The sequence below is a fragment of the Mustela putorius genome, unplaced genomic scaffold, assembly GCF_011764305.1.
Source record: "Mustela putorius furo isolate JIRA1106 unplaced genomic scaffold, ASM1176430v1.1 tig00000698_pilon_pilon_pilon, whole genome shotgun sequence".
NCBI lineage: Eukaryota > Metazoa > Chordata > Mammalia > Carnivora > Mustelidae > Mustela > Mustela putorius.
This window is the reverse complement of record NW_025421449.1, coordinates 3730155-3753371: the sequence shown is the minus strand read 5'-3', so window position 1 is coordinate 3753371 and position 23217 is coordinate 3730155. Positions and strand designations below refer to the sequence as shown.

Below are 23217 nucleotides of genomic sequence, written 5' to 3'. Positions count from 1 at the left end.
GTTGTTATACCCTTTATTTTCCTGTTTTTCTTAGCCCTCCCTTTTTTCCCTTAGCATATCAAAGATAGAAATTGTTTTGGATTTTCTGTTCCTGTTGTATGTAGTAGACAACACTCTCTGGACCAGAAACCACCATTTATTTTTTTTAAGTTACAGCAGAAAACTACATAGTCTAGGTAAAATTGTTTCTTAAGCAACTAATACCTGTATTCCAGAGTTCTGACTTCTCTCCTCTAAAAACTTTATAAAGCTCATACTCTTTGTCAAGTAACAATGAATTGCCCATTGAAACTAAATTGTTGACTGTTAACATTTTACCATGTATTTCTTTTTCAGAGATAGATTTTGTAATGCTTCCTTCCCTATCAAATTCCCTTTTTCCCCAACCACTCCCTGAACATGTCAGAAAGCTTGCCTCTAGTCTGAATTTTTCGTTACTCGTATTTACAGTACCTTTAGAAGCTCTCCAGTGTGGAAGAAAGAGTTAATGTGTGTTGCATTCCTCTCTCTTTTATGATATCTACAAGAATATTTGTATACATGGAACAGAAAAAGGTTTTACATCAAATTAAAATGACGTTATTTTTTAAAAATGACATTGAAAGAGGTGAAAGAGATGAAATTATGGTCAAAGCCTAGAAAGGGAAATACTGATTACAAGTGTTTATAACAGGAAAAGTTACCAGCAGAAAAAAAAAAGGATGGGAGCCATAGTTAAACATCAAAGTTTTAATGTGACCAAATGCTTTAATTGCTTACCAGGTAAAAGTTCTTTAATAAATATTGATAAATGAACTTTAAAATGATAGTCCCCTAAGGGGAATGTGAGCATATTTTTCCTTATAACATAAGACTCTTAATGTTTTACTTAAGTTGTTTATTTACTTCATATCATAGATAAGATCTTAGTATAGAATAAGGGCAAATATATTACTTCTTGACATGCATAGTAATGTGAAATGTATTGTAGATCAAGGAAATGTAAATTAGGAAAGGGGGGGACTGAAATTTCCCTGGGACAAGAGGTTGATGAATCTTCACATTTATTTGAACTGTTCTAATTCTGCTCACATTTATATAGCAGGTTATGATGTTATGAGTTCTGCATTGTACCCTAGGCACATCTTCCTTTCTCGCTTTCAGTTTCCAAAGATGAAACTAGTTAAGTCTAAATTCTTGTTGAATTCATGTATTTGTTCATGTTTTTCTATTAATAAATACAAATATATAGACAGAACTGTATTTTTTTTCATCATGTTTCTGTTTTTATTTGCACTACCAATTCCATCTTCACAATAGAGTATATCACCTCTGTTGTCTTTCTTTTATAGTAGGGAAATTCTTGTTTTAAAAAAAAAGTATAGCAGATTCTAAGAGAATGCATAGGTTTCCCCCACTGTCTAAAAGTAGAGCATTTCTATGGAAGCTTTCATTAAGCTGAAACAGCATAAAGCAAAGGAACTATTACCATTTTCATAAAAGTAAAAATCTTCTTTGGATTTTTCTCAGCTAGCAAAAACACGTGTCAGCATAGGTCTTTCATAAAAGAGAAGTGATATAAAGCAACTTTCATATAGCAGAGAACCTGTAATTCCTGGAAGCTTGACGTTCTCCATGTGAATTTCATATTCATGTATTTATTTTAAAGCTAAAGATTTAGCCCATTTTAAAAACCACATTAACATATTCACTCATTGGTTGTCAGTTGTTTATTTTTACAATTTAAAGTAAACTCTCTAAATGAAAAATACTTGACTCTATTTGCCCCTTCAGGAATTATTACTAATAATAACTATGAAGAAGAATAGTTGAAGCTTTCTGAGGGTTTATCACCTGCTACACTCTTTTTTTTTGTTTTGGCTCCATGTGCAATGTGGGGCTTGAACTCATGACCCCCAAGATCAAGATTCTCATGTTCTATACTGAGTCAGTCAGGCACTCCTACACATTGTTTTAAGTGCTTACATATAACTCATTTAATCCATACAGCCACTCTTTCAGATAGATTACTACTTTTATCATTATTTTACAAATAAGAAACTACATAATTAAGTAACTTGAATTTTTTTGTGTAAGCTAGTAAATAGTAGAGGTATGATTCCAAATTTGTAGTCTGGCTTCAGAGTTCACTGTCTTAAGTACTGTGATATCTTATTCGTATATCTAAGCAATTTGTCTATATGATCTATTTGTAAATAGGAATTTCTCTTGTTGAGTAGTCATTTTAATACCTTAGTGCTATTTGTGCAAAAGAAAACTCCTTGGTATTTCACTTTCTTTTTGATAAGCATGTTGAAGTTAATTTTTTCCTGCTTTAATGAAGTACAACTAGAAACCCCTATTAACCTGAGAAACCACATAGTGTTTTAAAGAAAGAAAATATAAGGAATATATAAAATTTAATACTTAAATTTAAGAATCAGAATTTCAACTTCATGTTTATTTGCTCCATTATTTCCTTTTACACCACAAACACCGCAGGGCATTTTGAAAAATGCTTGTCTTTCCTTTTTATTGAAACAATCTCTTAAAGTGTGCACTGTCATCTATATCTGAAAAATTGGATCCTGGCTCATTGTCATCAAGCTATTAGAGAAAATAATGTTCCTGTTACAAACTATACTTTCAAATATTGATTGGTTGTATGTTGGATGTAGCATCATTTGAATAGGGCCACTTACTGTAGTGAGTCTTTAAACAAGCAAAAGTTTAGAATGTAATTGCATTACCAAGGAACTCAACATTTCTGTTTCAGCATTTCAAGAAATCCTTGGACACCTGTTGCAGTTTTCTGTTTTCCTTTTAGTCTGTTTGCTCATCTTTCTTCTTTCTCATCCATAGTTCTCTAAATTATTTTTAAACCATCTTCTCAATTTTTTCTCTTACAAATTAGTAAATATAATTCTTTTTTAACACACTACAGCCCTAAGAAAATCTGGCTTTGGTGTCTCAAATATTTTCCAAAGGATTTCCATTTTGAGCATCTAAGTATTTGACAGATGTGTGAATTAGTAGATGTTGTAAATATGCTGAACTTGAGTATGAAAAATACACATTATGGATTGCTGTACTTCTTAGTATGTAATAGCACAGGATGAAAAGAGTGTGACTTTGGATATGACAGTTCTGTATTCATAAATGGGCTCTGCCACATACTTGATAGGTAACCTTGGATAAGAGACCATTTAACCTCTAGTATCAGTTATCTTCTCAGTAGAATCAGGACAATATGGTAAAGTATCTGGCTTTACAAATTATAGCTACTTTCCATGACTTCGAGCCCTTTACTCAGTTTATAAAAGGACTTTACTGCTGTCATATATATTATCCTCTTGGTTTATATGAAATGCTACAGAATAACATCTCCTCTGCCTAATTGCTCTCTCCATGCTAGTTAAATCAGCTATAAAAATCTCCTTGAGCTCTCTATAAGGAGCAGTTGGCTGGGATTAAATAGCAAGTCCATGAGCTAAAGAGAGATCTGTGGTTTGTTTTCTCATATCTGAGTGAGCTGTCATTTGTTCACAGTGATTCATCTCACCCTTGTGTTGTAAAATCCTCTGGGCCTCTGTCACATCAATGCCAGCCTTAAGTTTGTAAGTTGCTAATAGCATATATTTCTCAGTCAAGAACTTTTATCACTCTGCTAAACTTGTTTTGAGAAGTATGGTAAGTTTGGGTTGAATTTTACTTCACAGTGAAATTCATTTGTTGAAAAAAAAAATCTTTAAACCCATTTGATAGATGATATTTTGGAGTGGTGTGCCCAGCTAAATCAGCTAACCTACACTGCTTAATCACATGCCATCCTCCATGGTGGCTGGCTTTTTATCACTAATGTGAATAGTAATTCATTTAGTGAACATAATTTTGCAGGAGTCCTGTTTCTAAGTAGTCATTCTAAACTCTTTGAGTAGTTACTAATCCTTTGAATTGATCGGAGTTTGGTTGCCTGTATTTTATTATGGGTGGTAAATCAATAAATTTGTCATGAAGTTTAAAAATATTATATCCATGAGACATCCTAGTAGGAAACCTTAATTAAAGAAATGCTTTGATTTCCCATGACAGAAAATGAAATGTTGCTTTCCCATTTCTTTTAGAAACAGATTATTATTCATATGTTTCCTTTTTATAATATTATGAAGTTTTTCTACTGTTGTGTGTTTCATTTGGGGGAAGTTAGGAATTGAGGTATTGAGGTTTCTGTTTTATTATACCTAGCGGATAATATATAAAACATTTCTATGTTTTCTTCATTTCCTGTTTCTAGGTGTTCAGTGACTTTATTACAGATCTAAATTCGTCCTTATATGTTATAATACTTTGTGATATATATGTTTGATTTTTGGAGTTTTTGTTCATGTAATCAAATGATGTCCATTTTTTTTCTTTTTCTCATCTTCTGATCAGGATTTCTGGCAGGTACTGACTCAGCAGCATGTGCTTTAAATTAATTAATGTTCCAAAATCCATAGTAATGCTTCAGGGACAAAGGTTCAGTGCATGCTCATGTCTTTCCCTGCTCCTTTCAGAATGATTCATTTCCTGTCACTTTAAATCAACATATTTTATATTTAATATGACAATTCCAACACTGCACTGGTCCTTGAGAATATAATACCTAGCATGATTTAAAAGGAAGTTTTAACAGTATGTGTTAGGAAGATCAAGGAACTGTTACCACTGTGTTGTATAAGGAATACTCAGTTAATTGGGCCATTTGACTAGTCTTAGTTGGATGTCATGTTCTTAGTTAAACTGTAACAGGAATGGTGAGGCAACAGTAACTTCAAGTGAAAATTAATTTTTCTTTTGAGATTTCTTCAATGATACAATACAAATAAAGTAGCTCTTCGTTCAATAAAATGGCTTCACAAGAAATGGAATATTTAGAAAGACTGCATTATTTAGCTTTTTTGAGCTAATCAACAACTTTACCTTGGAAAAGTAAGCAAATACATGAAGAAAATAATGAAAAGGAATATATAGATTGTAATCTAGCAAAGGAGAATTTCAAGGATTGGCCTAAGAAGTACTTTTTAAATTGATTGTTGAAGACTTAGACTCTTGAATTATAATTTATAAATTATTAAAATATTTATTTTTAAAAAGACATTACTCTTGTATTGCTTAATAGAAATAGAAACTAAAATAAATTAACATATCTTTGGTTTTAAAATAATTAATGATATAATTAACGATAACAATGTGCTCTTTATTTTTATGTAACATTTTCCCTATGCTTCCTTTTTTAAAAATGGGATATATTTTTAGTAGTCTACTTACCAAACCCCAAACCAATTGTCCTATTGTTGATGCAGTTGATGAACTTTTGCCTTTAACTGCAGTCTGAAACAAACCAATGAATACTTGAATGATTATGTCAAAATAACTTATTGATAATTCCAGTATCAATGTTTCTAAACCTGGAGATTCCATTTTAGAATAGCTGTGGTACAACCAGTCTATGCGTAGTGCTAAGAAGAGTAAATCAGATAAGATATTTACTACCTGTGTTTGAGGAAGGCTGCTTCTGCTTCTGTAATTGTGGCAGGACAATTTGTAGAAGGCATCTAAAAACTCTTCCTTTCCTTTGATGGTTCTATGGCTTAAGGCTTGAAAATTTAAAATGACTTGCCTCACATAGATACCCCTGTTAGAGAATGAGAAGAGAAAAGAGGTAGGAATTGATTAAGTGCTTGGAAGTCTTTGGAATCTGCAGCATTGGGTAATCAGCCACCATAGTTGACAGAAGAGCACTGGTCTTTAAATTTTGACTCTCGAAGGTGATATGATTTGTTGAGTAAGGATTCAAAGTCAAGTTTTACTATTTTATTAAGAATATCTTGTGAATAAGCTTTTTGTATTGAAAATAATAAACTTTTTAAAAATAGACTAGGTAATAGGGGATTGGTTATCTATATCACTGTAATATCACTCATTTTGGTGACACTAGCATAAATCCTTTAAGCTTCCAAAAGTTAATGAGCAGTTACTTTATAGAAAAGAGCTTTCTTGCTTGCTTCCTTAACAGGAATTTGTCCTTTGCATGCTAAGTTCTTATTGCCTGTGGAAAGGCTGGAATCATTTTGTTTTTCTGGTAGCATAGAGCTATTCTTCAGATGCAGCTTATGAATGGTGTGATATATTTATATTGCTGTGTGGAGTATTCATAATGTCTCTTTCCAGTCTCTGAGTTCCACCACTACTAAACTCTGTTGATTTAATTCATGTGTTTGATTATTCACGTTAAAAAAAGAAATGATAGATAATCATTAAGTGTTCCTAAGGAGGGTGTAGTTTACTTGGTTGCCACAAATATTCAGACATCTATTGATTTGTCTTCTTATATTTTTATTTTACATTGTTTTGTTTGAACTTGGAGCCAACAACCCATTTGATTTCTCATTATTGATTTCAAAGCATAAACATGACTACACATTGTATTTCTAACACCTTCATGTTTCACTTTTCCATCATGAAACAAGATTTGAAATACACTTTGACATGGGAGGACTTGGTTCCAGGTAACTTCCTTTGTCTTATTATTTTAGCACAAATACGTAACATGTTCTGAGATTACAGAAAGGAAAGATACTCAGCACATTTTATTTATCCTGTTCCAATAAAAATGGGTTCTCAACTTAGCCTAAACATCTGTTGATGATCTTTAATTGCAGAGAATGTGTGAGGATAGCTTTTGCTTTGCCTCTTTGTCTTTGTCATGATGCATTTTTTAAAATTCCAAACTCAAATAAAAAGATTTCCCAGTTATAGATTATACTAACAACTATTAATTAAGAAGAGCATAAAGAGCCATTACATTTTTGAAATGATACTCATTTTCAAAATGATTAAAACACACATTTGAACAAGTCAAGGCATAAAAATACATTGTGTACCTACATTTTTAACTAGACTTTCCTCTTCAAGATAACTGAGCTGATACAAGCTAAGCCCCAGGATTAATATTTTACAATAGTGAACTCTTGTTTTGCTTTGAAAATATTTAGCCCCCATTAACAGTTTCAGAAGTTGGAAGTAATTCTCTTGTATTTGATACAATATAACATATAATGGCTCTAGAGTCAATCTATGACCTATCCTGCCATTTTATAGCATCGTGAGCTACCACTACTTATTTAATTTCTCTGTACTTCAGTTTTCTCTTCTGTGGAGTGCAGATAGTAGTATTATCTATCTCATAGGATTGCAGTGAAGGCTTAAAGAGGTGTATGTAATTCAAGTGCTTAGCACAGTGCCCAGCACAAAATATGCAAACTCTAATTTTTAAATTCTTAATATACCCTTGATGGTCAGTGGTGTTCAAGGGATATCTGTAAGTGTTCAAAGTGATGTAAAAATTCTTCATCTTAAGGCCGTCCTGGGAAATGGTAGTTATTAGAACAGTGTCAAATGGTTTGTGATCCTCAGAGGAAAACTCTCAGTTTTTATGAAGTGATATTTTTCTTGTAATAATTTTTTCCAAATGGGAGAGAGTAGATGCTGCATTTACTGACTTTTCAAAATTTTTGAAGTGGTTTTTCCATGAATAGGGAAGCCTTTTATAACTTATGTGACTGAAACCAAGACTGCTGCTGAGTCCACGACACTTTTCTTCAGTACTGATTGATTTGAATGGCCAGAGTTCAAAATTAAATTCTTAGATTTAGGTAGCAAATAATCAATAAGAGTAAAACATAGATTCTCCTACCCGCTGCTGCTTTGAAGCAAGTATGTGGGCATAACGGGGTAGGAAATAATAGAGCTGACAGTTTTCCTTTTCTAAGGTTTTGCTAACACCTCATCAGATACCGAAGACTGAAATAAATCCGTTTGATAATATTGTCTCACTTCCTTGAAGTGAGTGTTTTCCAGGAGACTTAAAATTTTTTAATCACTGCTTTAATCAAATCTTCTGCCATTCTTTTTTAAAGCATCTTCATTGTGTCCATTTTCTCTGTAGCCATCTAGTTTTAATGAACTAGGAAAACATTTGCATGATAGGTATTTGGAGTTGTTCTCAGAGCTAAAGTGGTTAGAATTGGGACTGAAAAGAGAATGGCTTTCTGGCAGCGTGAGGTTTACGGTATCTTAAGCATTCACCTTCCACAGTTTGTTGCACAGTCATTTCTGTTTGTCTGTCTCAAATGCTCTATGACTTTTGAAAAGGTTGCAGACTTTGAGTCAGGAGATAACAAACTACTCTAAATTAGAAACTCCTTAATTTTATCTGACACATTCCCAACTCCTACCTTTCTGCAAGTTCAAGTATGGGAAGGGGAAGGAAGAATACACATTTTAACTGTGCAACATTTTCTGTTTGATTGGGAATAATGTGATTGTTTAAGATGGATATCTTACCGAGGCTTTGGCATCTGTGCACCAACTAAATAATGAAGTATGAGCATTAATTGCATGGGGAAATTGCCGAATTTTCTAACATGCTTCCCCTCCCTGCCCCAACCCCAGCCTTATGCAGAAATACTTTTTGTCATTTAGAAATGATAGGTCAAAATTGCATTTTCTGGAAGAAACATATTATTATTATTATTATTACCTTGCTTTCGAAGTACAACCTCAAGTAGTTCTTAAGGGATTTAGATAGACTTTGAAATGTATATCCATCATCTAGGGAAATGTTAATTTTAAAACAGTTCAGTTTTCTCAGTCTCATAAAGGATGACATCTTAATTTAAATAGTAAAGCTGTGTTAACAGGTTTTTCTAGAAACCAGAGATGATTTGAGGTTCTAGATGATATATTAGCATCTGTTTTGCTGGCAAAATCCACCAACTACTATTTGATAGGAAGTTTATTTCAAACTGATTGAAATTTTGTCAAAATTGAAAAATGGGTTTTAAACTAGGATAAATAATGGGATTAAACTCCTAGATAGGATTTTTCTTTTTGGCTTCATCCCCTTGAATCTTAAAAGGCAAAATTATTGGCCCTATTTTGGTCAACCCTGTTAAAGTTAGGATTCACTGAGCATATTGAGTATTAATGAATTTGAATCATGATGGGAACTCCCAGTCCCAAGACGGCTCCTGATGGCATCTTCAACTTTGGCAGTGTTATACAAGTTTATGCGATTAGTCAGAAACCAGAGCATGGATGCTTTAGCACAAAACCATCCTGGTAAAACAGTGCAGTTTTGTTCGTTTGTTTGTTTGTTTAAGTTATTTATTTTAGAGCAACATGCACATGAGCAGGAGGGGGCGCGGAGAGAGAGGAAGCAGGCTTCCACTGAGTGGTGAGCCCAGTGTGGGGCTCAGTCTCAATGACCCCGAGATCATGGCCTGAGCGAAACCAAGAGTTGTGTCCTTAACACACTGAGCCACCCAGGTGCGCCAAACAGTTCAGTTTTAGACTCATTGAGAGGTATAACAGTTATACATGTATAGGATATGATTTGCTTCAAGTTTCTAATTAAGTTTCTAAATAATAAAAAGAATCAGGATATGATGCAGTTGAGGTCAATACCAAGACCCTTATGAGGTTCCTTATTTGTTTTTACTTAACTTCAGTAATTTGAATGTTTAAAGATAGTGAGTCTGTAGTTGTGGTTTAAATTTTGAAACATAAGATTTTAGACTAGTTCATACAAGTGAAGAGTAAAACAGTTAAATTTCCCTTATTTGAGTCAGTGAGCACATTGCTTTGAAATATTTTGCATAATGTTCTTTAAAAGGAGTAATATTTGTCAGTAAATTTAGTATAAATGCTATTCTGATCAGTTGATCTGCATTTCTACATTTCAGCCTTAATTTCAGAGATTCAAGTGACTTGACTAGAATTTAATATGTAACTTTTAAGAAGCATGAAATATGATATATAGAATTGCTGAATCATGGTGTTGTACACCTGGAAGTAATATGACACTGTGTGTCAACTATAGTTTAAAAATAACAATAATAAAATAGCATAATGCCCTGGAAGGTATCTGCAATTACAGTCTTTTTAAAACACCTACTGCTCTTACATTTCAGCACATATACTGAAGACTTGGTAGAATCATACCTTAGGAACTTTAAGGTGAAAACAAGTTTCTCTTAGACTTTTACTATAAATTTTTTGGCTAAACTTGTATTTTAATATATAAATCTCACATTATGTGGCCTTACAGTGGATTTGGAATATATTCTACTTATTTTGACTCTTTTATACAGAAATTTCTTCCTTTTAGTTTGTCTAATGTTTATTATTTACATTGAGTTTATTACTTATATTAAATACAAATCGTTATGATAGATTTTCCTAGTAAAAATACATTATCTATGTTCATTACTATTATGTAAATGTTCATTAATATCAAAAGATAAAATAACTACCTCTGAGGTAGAGAAAGTGGACATTATTACCCATCTGCTAAGGAAGATTATGTTTTCCTTGGACTATGCCCCCATTTCATCCCTGAAGTATAAATGATATTTGCTTAGGGGAAAAAGTGACTTAAAATTTAGCCATTGATTAAACATTATTCAAAAGAGTAAGTGAAGAAACATTTTATTTGACATTCTCAATGCGCAGAATTAAAGATTGATAAGACTTTGGAGTAAGAAAAAATAACTGAAACCTTCCCTTCACTTTCCTTCCTTGAATCTGAATTTTCCATTTTCACCACACTTTGGGACTTCTAAAATTTTATTCAATATCAAACTCAAATGTCTACATTTTTACAGATTCCCTATGTACCATGGCTAGTTGGTTTGAGAATATTATTTATGGTAGAATCAGGCCTTTGATTTATAAAGACCCCCTAAGAAGCTGTCATAAAAACCAAATAGTCTAAAAATTCATATTGTAGTAACTCTCATTTCCTCCCAAATTTTAATGTATTTATTTGATTCTTCTCTTAGCTTTCAACAATTTGAGAGATCAAATTTGATAGTTTTATGGCATTTTTGGTGTTGTCAATTAATGTCATGAATTGTTTTTAAGAAACATCTTTGAAGTTATGGATACTTAACCCATTTATAAATTCTCTGAGTTAATTAATAGGTGTATAATCTTAAATGCACCTGAACCACTCTTTCGCAAATGGGTGCCTTGAAAACCATACGTGTAACTTCCTTCCCCTCTCCTTCCACACCCACCACAACTCCAGAAGCGTGGAAGAACATTGTAGACCTTTAAGAAAGGATTAGAAGATTACATTGCTCAGGGCACACTGAAAAGGGTGGCTGATTTTAAAATCCTCTTTGAACATCTTTCTTTCTTTTTTTTTTTTTTTTAAGATTTTATTTATTTCTTTGACAGGCAGAGATCACAGGTAGGCAGAGAGGCAGGCGGGGGTGGGGGGAGCAGGCTCCCTGCAGAGCAGAGAGCCCGATGTGGGGCTCGATCCCAGGACCCTGAGATCATGACCCAAGCTGAAGGCAAACGCTTAACCCACTGAGCCACCCAGGCGCCCACATCTTTCCCATTTTTAAGGAGCTATTGCACAACATGCACATTCTCTGTTTTTTCTCTTAAACACGTGCACATATATGTGCATATATGCTTTCCCTTTTCTCCACTTAGGAAAAGTGAGAAAAATGAGAGACTTTGATATGCTCCCCCCACACACACACCTTTTTTTCCTTCACATTTCTAGGGTCCTTTTTCCTTCTATATCTTATCGTTCAGATGTTTTCAGCTTTTTCCTTTATGGAGCACATTGGCCTTTTGGCCTCTTCTTCCTATCATTCTACTCAGTTCATCAGAGATCTCATATACAGCTGCACAAATAGAAATATTTTCTCCTCTCCTTTAGAGGACTGAGGGTTGCAGACATGGGCATATTCTATGTAAGGCAGTAGAGGAAGAGATGCTTTCCTGGAAAAACTCACACTTACTAAAGTATCATTGTAAGGTGTTTTTATTTAGCCCCTATGGAGATAGGTTCCAATAGTAATTCCCAATCAGTATACAATCAAAGGTATGTTCGCACACTTCACAGCTGTTTTGTAGTGGAGGTGGCTAAGTCTAAACCATAACCCCAAATGCATCTTGTGCAGAGTTTTCAGTTACCTTTTCAACCATTCACATAATTTCATGTTTATTTCTACTTTGGAAAATAGTCATGCACTTTGTTAGTAATCAAAGGACCTTCAAAAGAAGGTGGCCTGCTCATATCAGAAAGTATTATAGAAAAAGAAGCCACACTTATATGGTAAATTAATTTTTAACAAAGGTGCCAAAGTAATTAAATGGGGAAAAGAAGGTATTTTCAACAAATAGTTTAGAAACAACTATATATCCATATTTTAAAAAAATAAACCCTACCCCTCCCCTCACTATACATACAATTTACTTGGAATAGATCATAGACCTAAATGTAAAATCTATGACTATAGACTTTTAAAGGAAAATATGAGACTATTTTAATGGACTAAAGAGAGGCAAAATGTATTAGGATATAAAAGCAATAACTATAAAGGAAAAAAATTAGACTTAATGAAAATTGAAACTTTTCATTGTTAAAATAAAATAGAAATTATAAGCCAAAAACTAGCAGGAAATATTTTTAATGCATGTATTTGACTATATTTGTTCTCTCTTGCTGAGTAGTAAATCCAAAGCTTAGTGGCTTAAAACAGTAATAATCATTTCTTGTCACTTATGCTTTCTGTGAGTAAGGAATTTGGGAGCAATTTCTCTAGAAGGTTCTGTCTCAGCTTTTTCATAAGGTTGCAATCAGAGGTTGGCTAAAGTCTTTGCCATCTAGCTTGACTGAGGATGAAGATTTTCTCTAAGGTGGCTCACCAAATATCTGATACTGACTGTTGTTGTGGAGAGCCTACAGGGAGAGGATCTGAGGCTCTGCAATAAAAATGAACTACTGAAAAATACAGTATGTTTCTCCGCAACATTATGCTGAGCTGAGGAAGCTGTACACCAAAGAGTATATACTGGTGACTCCGCTTGAGGAAGTTCTAGAAGAGGCAAAACCAGTCAATGGTATAAAAATATTTTGGAAATTAACTGTGAAAGAGCATAAAAGAAAATGTTTCCAGTGGCAATGTTCAGTATCTTGATGGGAATGTGGGGGTTACTCAGATAGATATATATTTATAAAACTCATTTGTTTGTATCATTAGATTTGTGCATCTCACCAAAAGTGTATTTTATTTAAAACAAAACAGATACTGAAGTATAGATGATACATTTGGTTTTTGCAGACATGATTAACAATTGTGAAGCTACTTTCTGTATATTTTAAGCTTAAGCAAATGAGTAAATATATTGAAGATAATGGGAACAGTTTCTCCCTGTTGGAGAAGGGAATAACAAGTATGTATGGGGTAAGACTACTTTGTACCCCATTGTATTAGAATGAAATTAGAGATAACAATATGAATTCTTAGTTTATAATAGATATGAATGTAATCATGAAGAAGTATCTGTCTAATTTAAATTGAGGGATCTTCTTCAAATATTTCAAGGTAAAAAAGTACAAAGAGATTTTTAAAAATTGCAGAGTAGGTAACTCCAAAGCTATATCTTTCCACTGAGACAGTTGGTAAGCTGGCGAAAACTATCAATCAACTTTTTAGATCTCTGGAATCTAACTAATCAAAGACTTTAGGGGTTTCTGGGTGGCTCAGTGGATTAAAGCCTCCACCTTTGGCTCAGGTCATGATTCAGGGTCCTGGGATCGAGCCCCGCATCAGGCTCTCTGCTCAGCAAGGAGCCTGCTTCCCTTCCTCTCTCTCTCTGCCTGCCTCTCTGCCTACTTAAGATCTCTGTCTGTCAAATAAATAAAATCTTTAAAAAAAGAAGACTTTAAACAACCAGGGGAATGCTTAAAGAAGAAAGAAGATGCTGAAATTTGTTAAGATAAAGCTGTGGGGTTATTTTCTTGACAACTGTTTCCCTACTCACCAGCATAATGTCAGTGATAAACTATTCCTGGTACAAATTGCTTGTGCCAGAGGGAGCAGTGCAGAGAATGTGATTGTGGGCATTGACATGTCTGGTCAATGAGGAATCAGCTTGTGGGCTTGCCTTTGTTTTGCCTACACTGGAACTTTCTTAGAGCTGGGGTGGCCTCCCAAGTGGCATTTGTCAAAAGCATTTAAAGTTAAATATAGTAGCCACAGCAGCCCAAGACAAGCAGCAAACAAACCAAAAAACCTGGGAATGAAGAGGCTACAGCTGGAGATGATGAGAGAACAAGGACTTTGAAATGTTCTCCCATATACTGAGGAATCTGGAAGGCCTTACATGTCCAGAGCTGAATGAATACTTAGAGGAAACCTTAAGAGACCCTAAGCTTTCACCTCTGGCTGCCTTTTAGCTTCTGTGCAAGCAAGAAGTGAAGGCAAAGGCAGATTTTTAAATAGTGGCGAAGCATTCAAAGAACCTGGAGAGTATTGAAAGACCTAGAGAGTGTTCCAAACACATATTTTGGCTCCAAGAATTTAAGGAAATTTCTGTTAAATCACTAGCTGACCACTAAGTTAATGGAACAGAGACTTCTGTGACCATGCTTGACAAAGAATACAATATATTTTTTTAAAGAATTTAGAAAAGTCACTAAAGAAATAGCTAACACCCACTCAAGCAGTAGCACCAAACCCTGAGAAGACAAATCTGATTTCCAGAGTTAACACATTATACTATACAAAATGTATAATTTTTAAAAAGATTTTATTTATTTATTTGAGAGAGAGCGCATGAGAGGGGAGAGGGTCAGAGGGAGAAGCAGACTCCCCGTGGAGCTGGGAGCCCAATGCAGGACTTGATCCTGAGACTCCGGGATCATAACCTGAGCTGAAGGCAGTTGCTTAACCAACTGAGCCATCCAGGTGCCCAAAATGTCAGTTTTCAACAGTTCTCAGCAAATTTTGCTTTCAGGGAACAATGTTCAGTCCATTTCAAAGGAAAAAGAAATAGAAAAGCTCAGACATTACACTTAACTACAGACTTTAAATCAATTGTCTTAAATATACTCAATAACTTAAAAGGAACCATAGGAAAAGAACTCAAAGGAAATGAGAATGATGTATGAACTAATAGAGAATATCAACAAAGAGATAGAAATTTCAAAAAGTTATCAAGTAAAAATGCTGATACTGAAAAGTACAATTGCCAAAAGGAGAATTTCACCAAAGAGGCCCAATAGCAGATTTGAACAGTCAGTAGAAAAAGAATCCATGAATTTGAAGATAGGTCAATTAATATTATCCAGTGTTAGAGAAAAAAGAATAAAGAGAAGTGAAGAGAGTTGAAGATATCCTTCTGACATTATTAAGTGCACCATCATATGTATGATAGGAATTCCAGAAGGCAAGGATGAAGAGAAGAAAGCAATATTTGAAGAAACAATGGCTGAGAATTTCATATATTAATGAAATATGTAAATCTACACTAGGATAAATTCACAGATAACCTACGCATTATAATCAAACTGTCAAAAACTAAGACAAAGAATCGTGAAAGTAAGTGTTGCTAGTAGTCTTACCCTATTTTAAAAAATGCTAATGAGAGGGACGCGTGGGTGGCTCAGTGAGTAAAGCGTATGCCTTCAACTCAGGTCATGATCTTGGGTCATGGGATCAAGCCCTGCATTGTGTTCCTTGTTCAGCAGGGAGCCTGCTTCTCCATTTGCCTGCTCTGCCTGCTGCTCCCCAACTTGTGTTCTCTTTCTCTCTCTCAGACAAATAAATAAAAATTTTTTAAAAGTTGGGGGGAGTCCTTAAGGCTGAAATGAAAGGACACTAGGTGGTGACGTGAAGTTATATGAACAAATGACACCAGGAAATGTAACAACACTGGTAAATAAAAGCCAATGTGATTGTATTTTTGGGTTTCTAACTACTTTTTCCCCCTGTGTAATTTAAAAGACAAATGCATAAAATAATTATAAATCTGTGTTAAGGAGATAAAGTATAAAGATGTAATTTATGAAAATACTTAATGAGAGCCCTAGAGGAGTAGAATTTGTTTTAATATTATTGAAGCTAAGTTGGTATTAATTCAAACTAGATTGTTATAAATTTAAGATGTTAATTGTGATCTACAGAGTAGCCTACTGAGAAAATAGCTGTTTGGTTCCATTTATATGAAATATCTAGATGACTCCTTAGAGACAGGAAGTAAATTAGGGGCTAGAAGAAGCCGGGCAGTGGAGTGTGACTATTGATTGGGGAAGGAGTTTTCAAATGGGATGATGAAAAAGTTCTGGAATTAGATAGTGGTGATGGTTATTTAACATTGTGACTGTACCTACTACCACTGAGTTGTATACTTTAAAAAATTTTATGTACAGGAGTGCCTGGGTGTTTCACTTGTTAAGCAGCATGCCTCAGGTCATGATACTGAGCAGGATCAGGGTCGTGTCCCACATTGGGCTCCCTGCTCAGCAGGAAGTCTGCTTTTCCCTTCAACACTCCCCCATCTCATGCTCTCTCTCTCTCTCTCTCAAATAAATAAAATCCTTTAAAAAATAATAAAAATAGAGTAAAATAAAAAATTTTATGTACATTTTACCATAATTTTTTAAAAATTATATAAACAGAAAGAGTGTGGTATTGGCATAAAATAGACATAAATATCAATGGGATGAGATTGAGCGCCCAGAAATAAACCCACAAATTTATAGTCAATTGATACTCAACAAGGTGTGAAGACCATTCTGTGGTCAAAAAAATAGTCTCTTCCACAAACTGTGTGTGGTCAACTGGATATTCACATGCAAAAGAATTAATTTGGATCCCTTCTTCACATTATATACAAAAATTAACTCAAAATGGATCAGTAACCTAAATGTAAAAGCTAAAACTACCAAAGTGTTAGAAGAAATTTAGTAGTAAACCTTCATAACGTTGGATTTGGTGATGGAGTCTTAGATATGACATCAAAAGCACAAGCAAATTGAACTTCATCAGTATTTAAACCTTTTGTGTGTTAAAGCACATTATCGAGGTAGTAGAAAGTGTACAGAATGGAGAAAAATCAGACCTGATACAGATTTTATATACAGAATATATGAAGAACTAAAAAACAACAACAACAACAAAAAAAGCATATATGAAGAACTTTTACAACTCAATAACAAAAGGACAAATAATCCAATTCAAAAAATAGGGAAAGGATTTGAATAGACATTTCTCCAAAGAAGGTATATGAATGGCCAATAAACATATGAAACATGCACAGCACAGCATTGTTAGGCACTAGGGAAATGTAAATCAAACCACAATGAAATACAACTTCACATTCACTAGAATGGCTATAGTTTTTTTTTGTTTTGTTTTAAGATTTTTTTACTTATTAGCGTGAGCAGAGGGAGAGGGAGAAGCAGATGCCCTGCTGAGCAGGGAGCCCATCACAGGGCTGATCCCAGGACCCTGAGATCATGACCTGGGTTGAAGGCATCCACTTATCAGACTGAGTCACCCAGGAGCCCCGACTATAATTTTTTTTTTTTAATAGGAAGATAAGTGTTGATGACTGTGTAGAGAAATTGGAACTTCTATACATTGGTAGTAGTAATGTCAAATGTTGTAGCTGCTTTTGTGAAACACTTTGGCCATTCCTCAAAAACTTCAACATAGAGTTTTGATGTGACCCAGTAGTTCCACTCCTAAGCACATACCCAAAAGAATTGAAAGCAGATAGTCAAACAAATACTTGAACATGAGTGTTCACAGTAGCACTGTTCTCAATAGCCGAAAGCTCAAAACAACACAGATAGCTTTTAATGGATGAATGGATAAACAAATCATTATGTATTCAATGCAATATTATTTGGTGATTAAAAGGAAATATTAATTGATGCTTCAACATGGATGAACCTAGATAATATGTTATGTAAAAGAAGCAAAACCCAAAGACCCACATATTTATATCGTATGGTTAAAATGGTGAATTGATGTTACATAAATTTTCCTACAATCAAAAATGATAATAAAGTTCCATAGGAAAAAATAAAGAAGGGCAAAAAAAGCGGTTTTGGATTACAGAGATAGTATGAGTAAGCACACTTATGATTGTGGATTGCATCTTGGGGTGGGGTAAATAGTTATAAAGGAAATTATTGGAATAGTTAACTAAATTTAAAAGAATGGATAAGATAATAGTATGTATCAGTATTAAATATCCTGGTTTTATTAAATTTGTAAGAGAATGTCTTTGTTCATAAGAAGTATATAGTGAAGTATTTAAATGTAAAGGGATGTGCGTATTGAACTTTCAGAGGTATAAAAGAATGTTTATATAAAATGATAAAGCATCTAAGGTAATTGTAAACTGTTGGTGAATGTAGGTAAAATGTATAATGAGGGAAAAAAGTATAATTTCTTATATTGCTCTTTCCACTTTCCTGAGTTTGAAATTATATCAAAATTAAAAGTTGGCAACAGAATTAGATTTCTTTTTGTCATCTTTGGAACAGCAGCATAGTCCAGATGATTGTTAGAAAAAAATACTAGATATCCTCCTTTGTCTTAGTTGCCTCTTTAAAAGACTTTTTTTGTGTTTCTCAACTTCTGGATCCCAGTATTTATTTTATTGGCTTATAGCAATCTCTCTGTACGATCATTACATAATTAATGTAAAGTACTCAGCTTTTATACGTATTTATTGTTCTAGCTAGTAATGTTATGCCTGTGGAGCCTGTTCTCATTTTATGTATTTTTTCTTGTTCACATACTTTATTTTATGGTGTCTTGGGTCATGTAAAAATGTAACCGTTTGTTTCCCTTTTTTGAGAAATTAAAATGTTAAGTTCCCAGCGAAAGGCTTTGCTGCTTTAGTTCTCTTCCAGTAGCTTTTTTTTTGGTCTGAAATTTGTGTTCAGTCTCTTGGTAGAAGATCAAGTTGATATGAGATCTAACTTTAATTTGAACACATTGGACTGTGTTCATTTTTGTCAGTTCAAAGAAATCTCTCAATGTTGTCAAGCAGGACCGTGCTTTCTCTCCACCACAGATGAGTCAGAAAAGTCCTTTCCTAACTAGAACGTACCGTCAGAATCTCACTGCTTTGTTAGCATTCAGCTATGGACTTTTTAACCTGTTTAAGGTTATTGTTTCATATGAATAAGCGAATACCCAATAGAGCCTATTTTGGAAAGGTTTATTAAGACCATGATGATTCATTTGGTCCTTGAATTTTCAATTGGTTAACTAGTTTTCTTTCTTTTGTGGTGTATGATGGGATCTTCACTAGACAGAGGTAACCTCTTGGATAGTTGTGTACCTGGATGCTGGTGTGGTGGTGCTTGTTGATTGAGTTTTCATGATACTCCTGCAGAGGTTGTGCTTGCAATGCTGCTGCTTATTTTGTGCTTGCATGACATTATTACTTTGATTGCTCTTTGTTGTTTTGGGTTCTTAAAACCTCCTATTTCTATTTTTGGTACCCAGAATAATTCCTTGACTATCTTTAGTTGGTCCAGAATTTATGGAACTTAGTTCCAAGTCTAACTCTTTGGTGGATCCTTTTCAGTTTTTGAAAATATCTTCAGTGTCACCACTCAGTTTATCATTTCGCTAGAAATTCAGAAAACAGAGTGGCTTTGCCTAAACATGCGGGAGACCACTTGCCAGACACACCATTACTAAGGCTAAGAATTAACTCTTTGTGTGTTTTATAGATTAAAGAAAATTAATATATACTTAGAATAAAATCTAAGTTTTAGGAGAGTTTCATCAAATAGCTAAAACTTAGGCGCCTCCAGCAAGGTATCAATAATACAATTAAATTAAGTCATGCCTAAATCTTAGCATGCTCATCTGATTTGCCATTATCTTTCAGAGGTGCTCTTTGCTCTGCAAACTGTCCTACATTCCAAACCTAAGATTCTTGGGGTCTAAAGGTAAAAATTAAAATTAGTATTTCAGAAATTAGTTTTATGAGCATTTATGTGGTCCTTGAAAATAGTTACTTACCCACCCATTTATGATCCCAAGTAGTATAGTTTTTCTTGGGCAGTTAGCTGACTTTGGGCAAATTGTACTGATTTCATTTTGTTTTGGTTTGGTTTTCCTACTTTATATGCCTCTACAGAAAAAAAGGTGGATTGTTTTTAATTTTTTAAGCCTTTATTTTATTTTTTTTTAAGATTTTATTTATTTATTTGACAGACAGAGATCACAAGTAGGCAGAGAGGCAGGCGGGGGTGGGGGGAGCAGGCTCCCCGCTGAGCAGAGAGCCCGATGCGAGGCTTGATCCCAGAACCCTGGGATCATGACCTGAGCCGAAGGCAGAGGCTTTAACCCACTGAGCCACCCAGGCGCCCCTAAGCTTTTATTTTAAATCCAGTATAGTTAACATACTGTGTTGTATTAGTTTCAGGTATAAAATATACTCATTCAACAATCCAGGTGGATTGTTTTTTGTTTATTTGTTTTTAAGATTTTATTTATTTATTTGACAGAGATTACAAAATAGGCAGAGAGAGAGAGAGAGAGAGAAGAGGAAGCAGGCTACACGCTGAGCAGAGAGCCCAGTGCAGGGCTCCATCCCAGGACCCTGGGATCATGACCTGAGCCGAAGGCAGAGGCTTTAACCCACTGAGCCACCCAGGTGCCCCTAGGTGGATTGTTTTTAAACCCTAGAAACAAAACCAGTCCTGGAATGAGTCAGTATATGTCAAATAGCAGAAGTTCATAAAATTGAAAGTATTTTCTAGTGTTCATATTAAGTCAGTGTTGAAACAGACAAAATCATCTTTTGTCTTATAATTTTAATCCTCTTGAAAACTGTAAAGGATCCATTAATTTGGAATGGCCATCAGAGAATTGCTTATGATAAATAGCATAAAACTGTTACATAAAAGTGGTGACTGATCTCTGTATTCTCATTCTGCTATGTCTTCTTTTTCTCTTTTGGTGGGACCCATATATAATAGAAAATTGCCCAGGAACGAGAAAAATTTGCTGATGAAGGCAGTATATTTTACACACTTGGAGAATGTGGACTCATATCTTTTTCGGACTACATTTTCCTTACAACTGTTCTTTCCAGTAAGTATAAATTTTTCTTTTTATTCATTTATAGGGTGCTTACAGGACTATAAAAAAAAGTTGATGGAGGGGAAACAACATGTTTGTAGAGTTAATGAATTATAAGTTACATATAATTTCATATGTTTGAATTCTGTATAACTTATATATAGAACCACCTGAGAGAAAAGGAAGAAAAATAAAGTGTCAGTGTAAAGGTAAGGAAAAAAAAACCCTAAAAGTTAAATCCGCCTTTAAGTGATTGAAGCCCTGTTATTTGTAAAAATAGATTATACATTGCCTGGTGCTATATAGCCTTTATTAATGTTTCTACTTCCTCATTAAAACACATATTGATCTATCATTTCTCCACTGAAAAAGAAAATTGGCTCAGTTTTTGCAATTGGGTTGAATATTCACTTTTGAATCTTAGAGGATTACTTCTTAAAACACAAAATTCATATTTGACTCATTTAAAACACTGATGAATTGCTGATTTTTTTTAAAACTAAACAATTTGTTTGATAAATATGCTACTCTATACGGCTTTTTTTTTTTCTAACCATTCAGAAAAACCAAAAAAGTATGTTTCTAGCTTTCTCTGTATACTTTATTAAAATCTGTCTAACTTGGGGCACCTGGGTGGCCCAGTCGGTTAAATGTCTGCCTTCACCTCAGGTAATAATCACATGGTCCTGGGTTTCAAACCTCGCCTTGGGTTCCCTGCTCAGCAAGAAGCCTGCTTCTCCCTCTCCCTGCTGCTCCCTCTGCTTGTGCACATGCTTAGTCTCTCTCTCTGTGTCAAATAAATAAATAAAATATTTAAAAAATTTTTAAAAATCTATATTTAAAAAATTTTTAAAATTTTTAAAAAATCTATGTTTGAAAGAGGTGATCCTGAAATTTCTTTCAGGTGTCACTTACCAAACAAAAATAACTGCCTCTTCCTCCCTTCTCTAGGCTAGTCATCTGTAAAGATAAAACTTTAAGGTAGTTTTTAATAAATGACATATGCAATAGACAGCTCCTGCCATAGCTCTTCTGCCTATTCTTACCCTTCTTCCCTCCACTGACAGAAAAATGAAGAAATATAGGCTAATATGCCTTACCACAGCTGTCTTTGGGATACCAAAGTGTCTGAATAAATTCATGTGGTGGACCAGTGCTCTAACAATGTAGCTATGTATCGATTTGTTACAAAGATCCAGAATAGTGAGCTAAAAAAAAAAAAGAACACTTATGATCTGAAGTTGAGTTTTGTTAAAGCTAGTTGTTATTTTGGTAGGGCATGGTTTTCCACAGTAGACTTCAGTTCAGATCTTGGCCCACCACTTCTTAGCTTTGTGATTAGGGGCAAGTCAGTGAATTTGTTCATCTGCTTTGTTTGCAAAGTGAAGGTGGCAATAATATCAAATGCAAATTAACTTATTTGAGGATTGTAATATCATGGATCTGAAGTACCTAGTTCAGTGCCCAATATTTTACAGTTTACAGTTCTGCCTGGATTTTTTTTTTAATATTTATTTATCTATTTGACAGAGATCACAAGTAGGCAGAGAGAGGGGGAAAGCAAGCTCCTCACTGAGCAGAGAGCCAGGTGCGGGGCTGGATCCCAGGACTCCGAGATCATGACCTGAGCCGAAGGCAGAGGCTTAATCCACTGAGCCACCCAGGTGCCCTTGCCTGGGTTTTTATTCTTGATATCCTATCACAGTATGTGATTTCATTCCTGATTTTGAAAGATCCGTAAATCTTGTCATTTAAAAAAAAAAGAACAGCAGAATTGATAGGAGTTTTTAAGCCTTTTTTGTGACTTTGAATAGAATTTGCATTCAATAGGCATGATATGTCAGAAAATACTTCTTTAAATGAAGAGACCAGCCTGGAGAACTGTACTGATAATACTGTGTGCAGTGGCAGTAGTCCCTGTAAATGTCTGTTGAGCTGAAATAAGATTTTAATTTATAGCTACTATTCAGTCCTGTTACCTTCTTATCTTTCAAAGCGTCAGAAGAACCACAGAGCAGAACGTTCAGATTACCAAGCACACTGTGTAACTCCTTTAATTCAGCCGTTTAAGGCAGGTAAAATCGCACTGACCGGTAAATTCTGGAAACCACTCCAAGTACCTCTACTGGCCTAGGCACCTTTGCTTTTTGTGGCCATCTCCTAGCTTAAATATAGCGGGTGATTTACAAAAAGTACTTAGTATTACAATGTCACATACAGTTGACCCTTGAACAACTCTGGGGCCAACAACTCCCCAACCCCCACA

At 34.4% G+C, this 23217-nt stretch overlaps 1 protein-coding gene across 4 annotated transcripts in view; it reads left to right on the top strand.

Annotated features, from left to right (window-relative positions):
- Positions 1–23217, top strand: part of MICU1 (mitochondrial calcium uptake 1) — a 245090-nt gene that overhangs the window by 113530 nt on the left and 108343 nt on the right. The window contains exons 6-8 of one of the 4 annotated variants that reach the window (XM_004769478.3): positions 4414–4425; positions 19165–19170; positions 20849–20963. In XM_004769478.3, the coding sequence (XP_004769535.1) occupies positions 4414–4425; positions 19165–19170; positions 20849–20963 (133 nt within the window). The remainder of the gene's footprint in view (positions 1–4413; positions 4426–19164; positions 19171–20848; positions 20964–23217) is intronic. The other 3 variants (XM_004769480.3, XM_004769479.3, XM_004769481.3) reach the window with 3 other exon arrangements.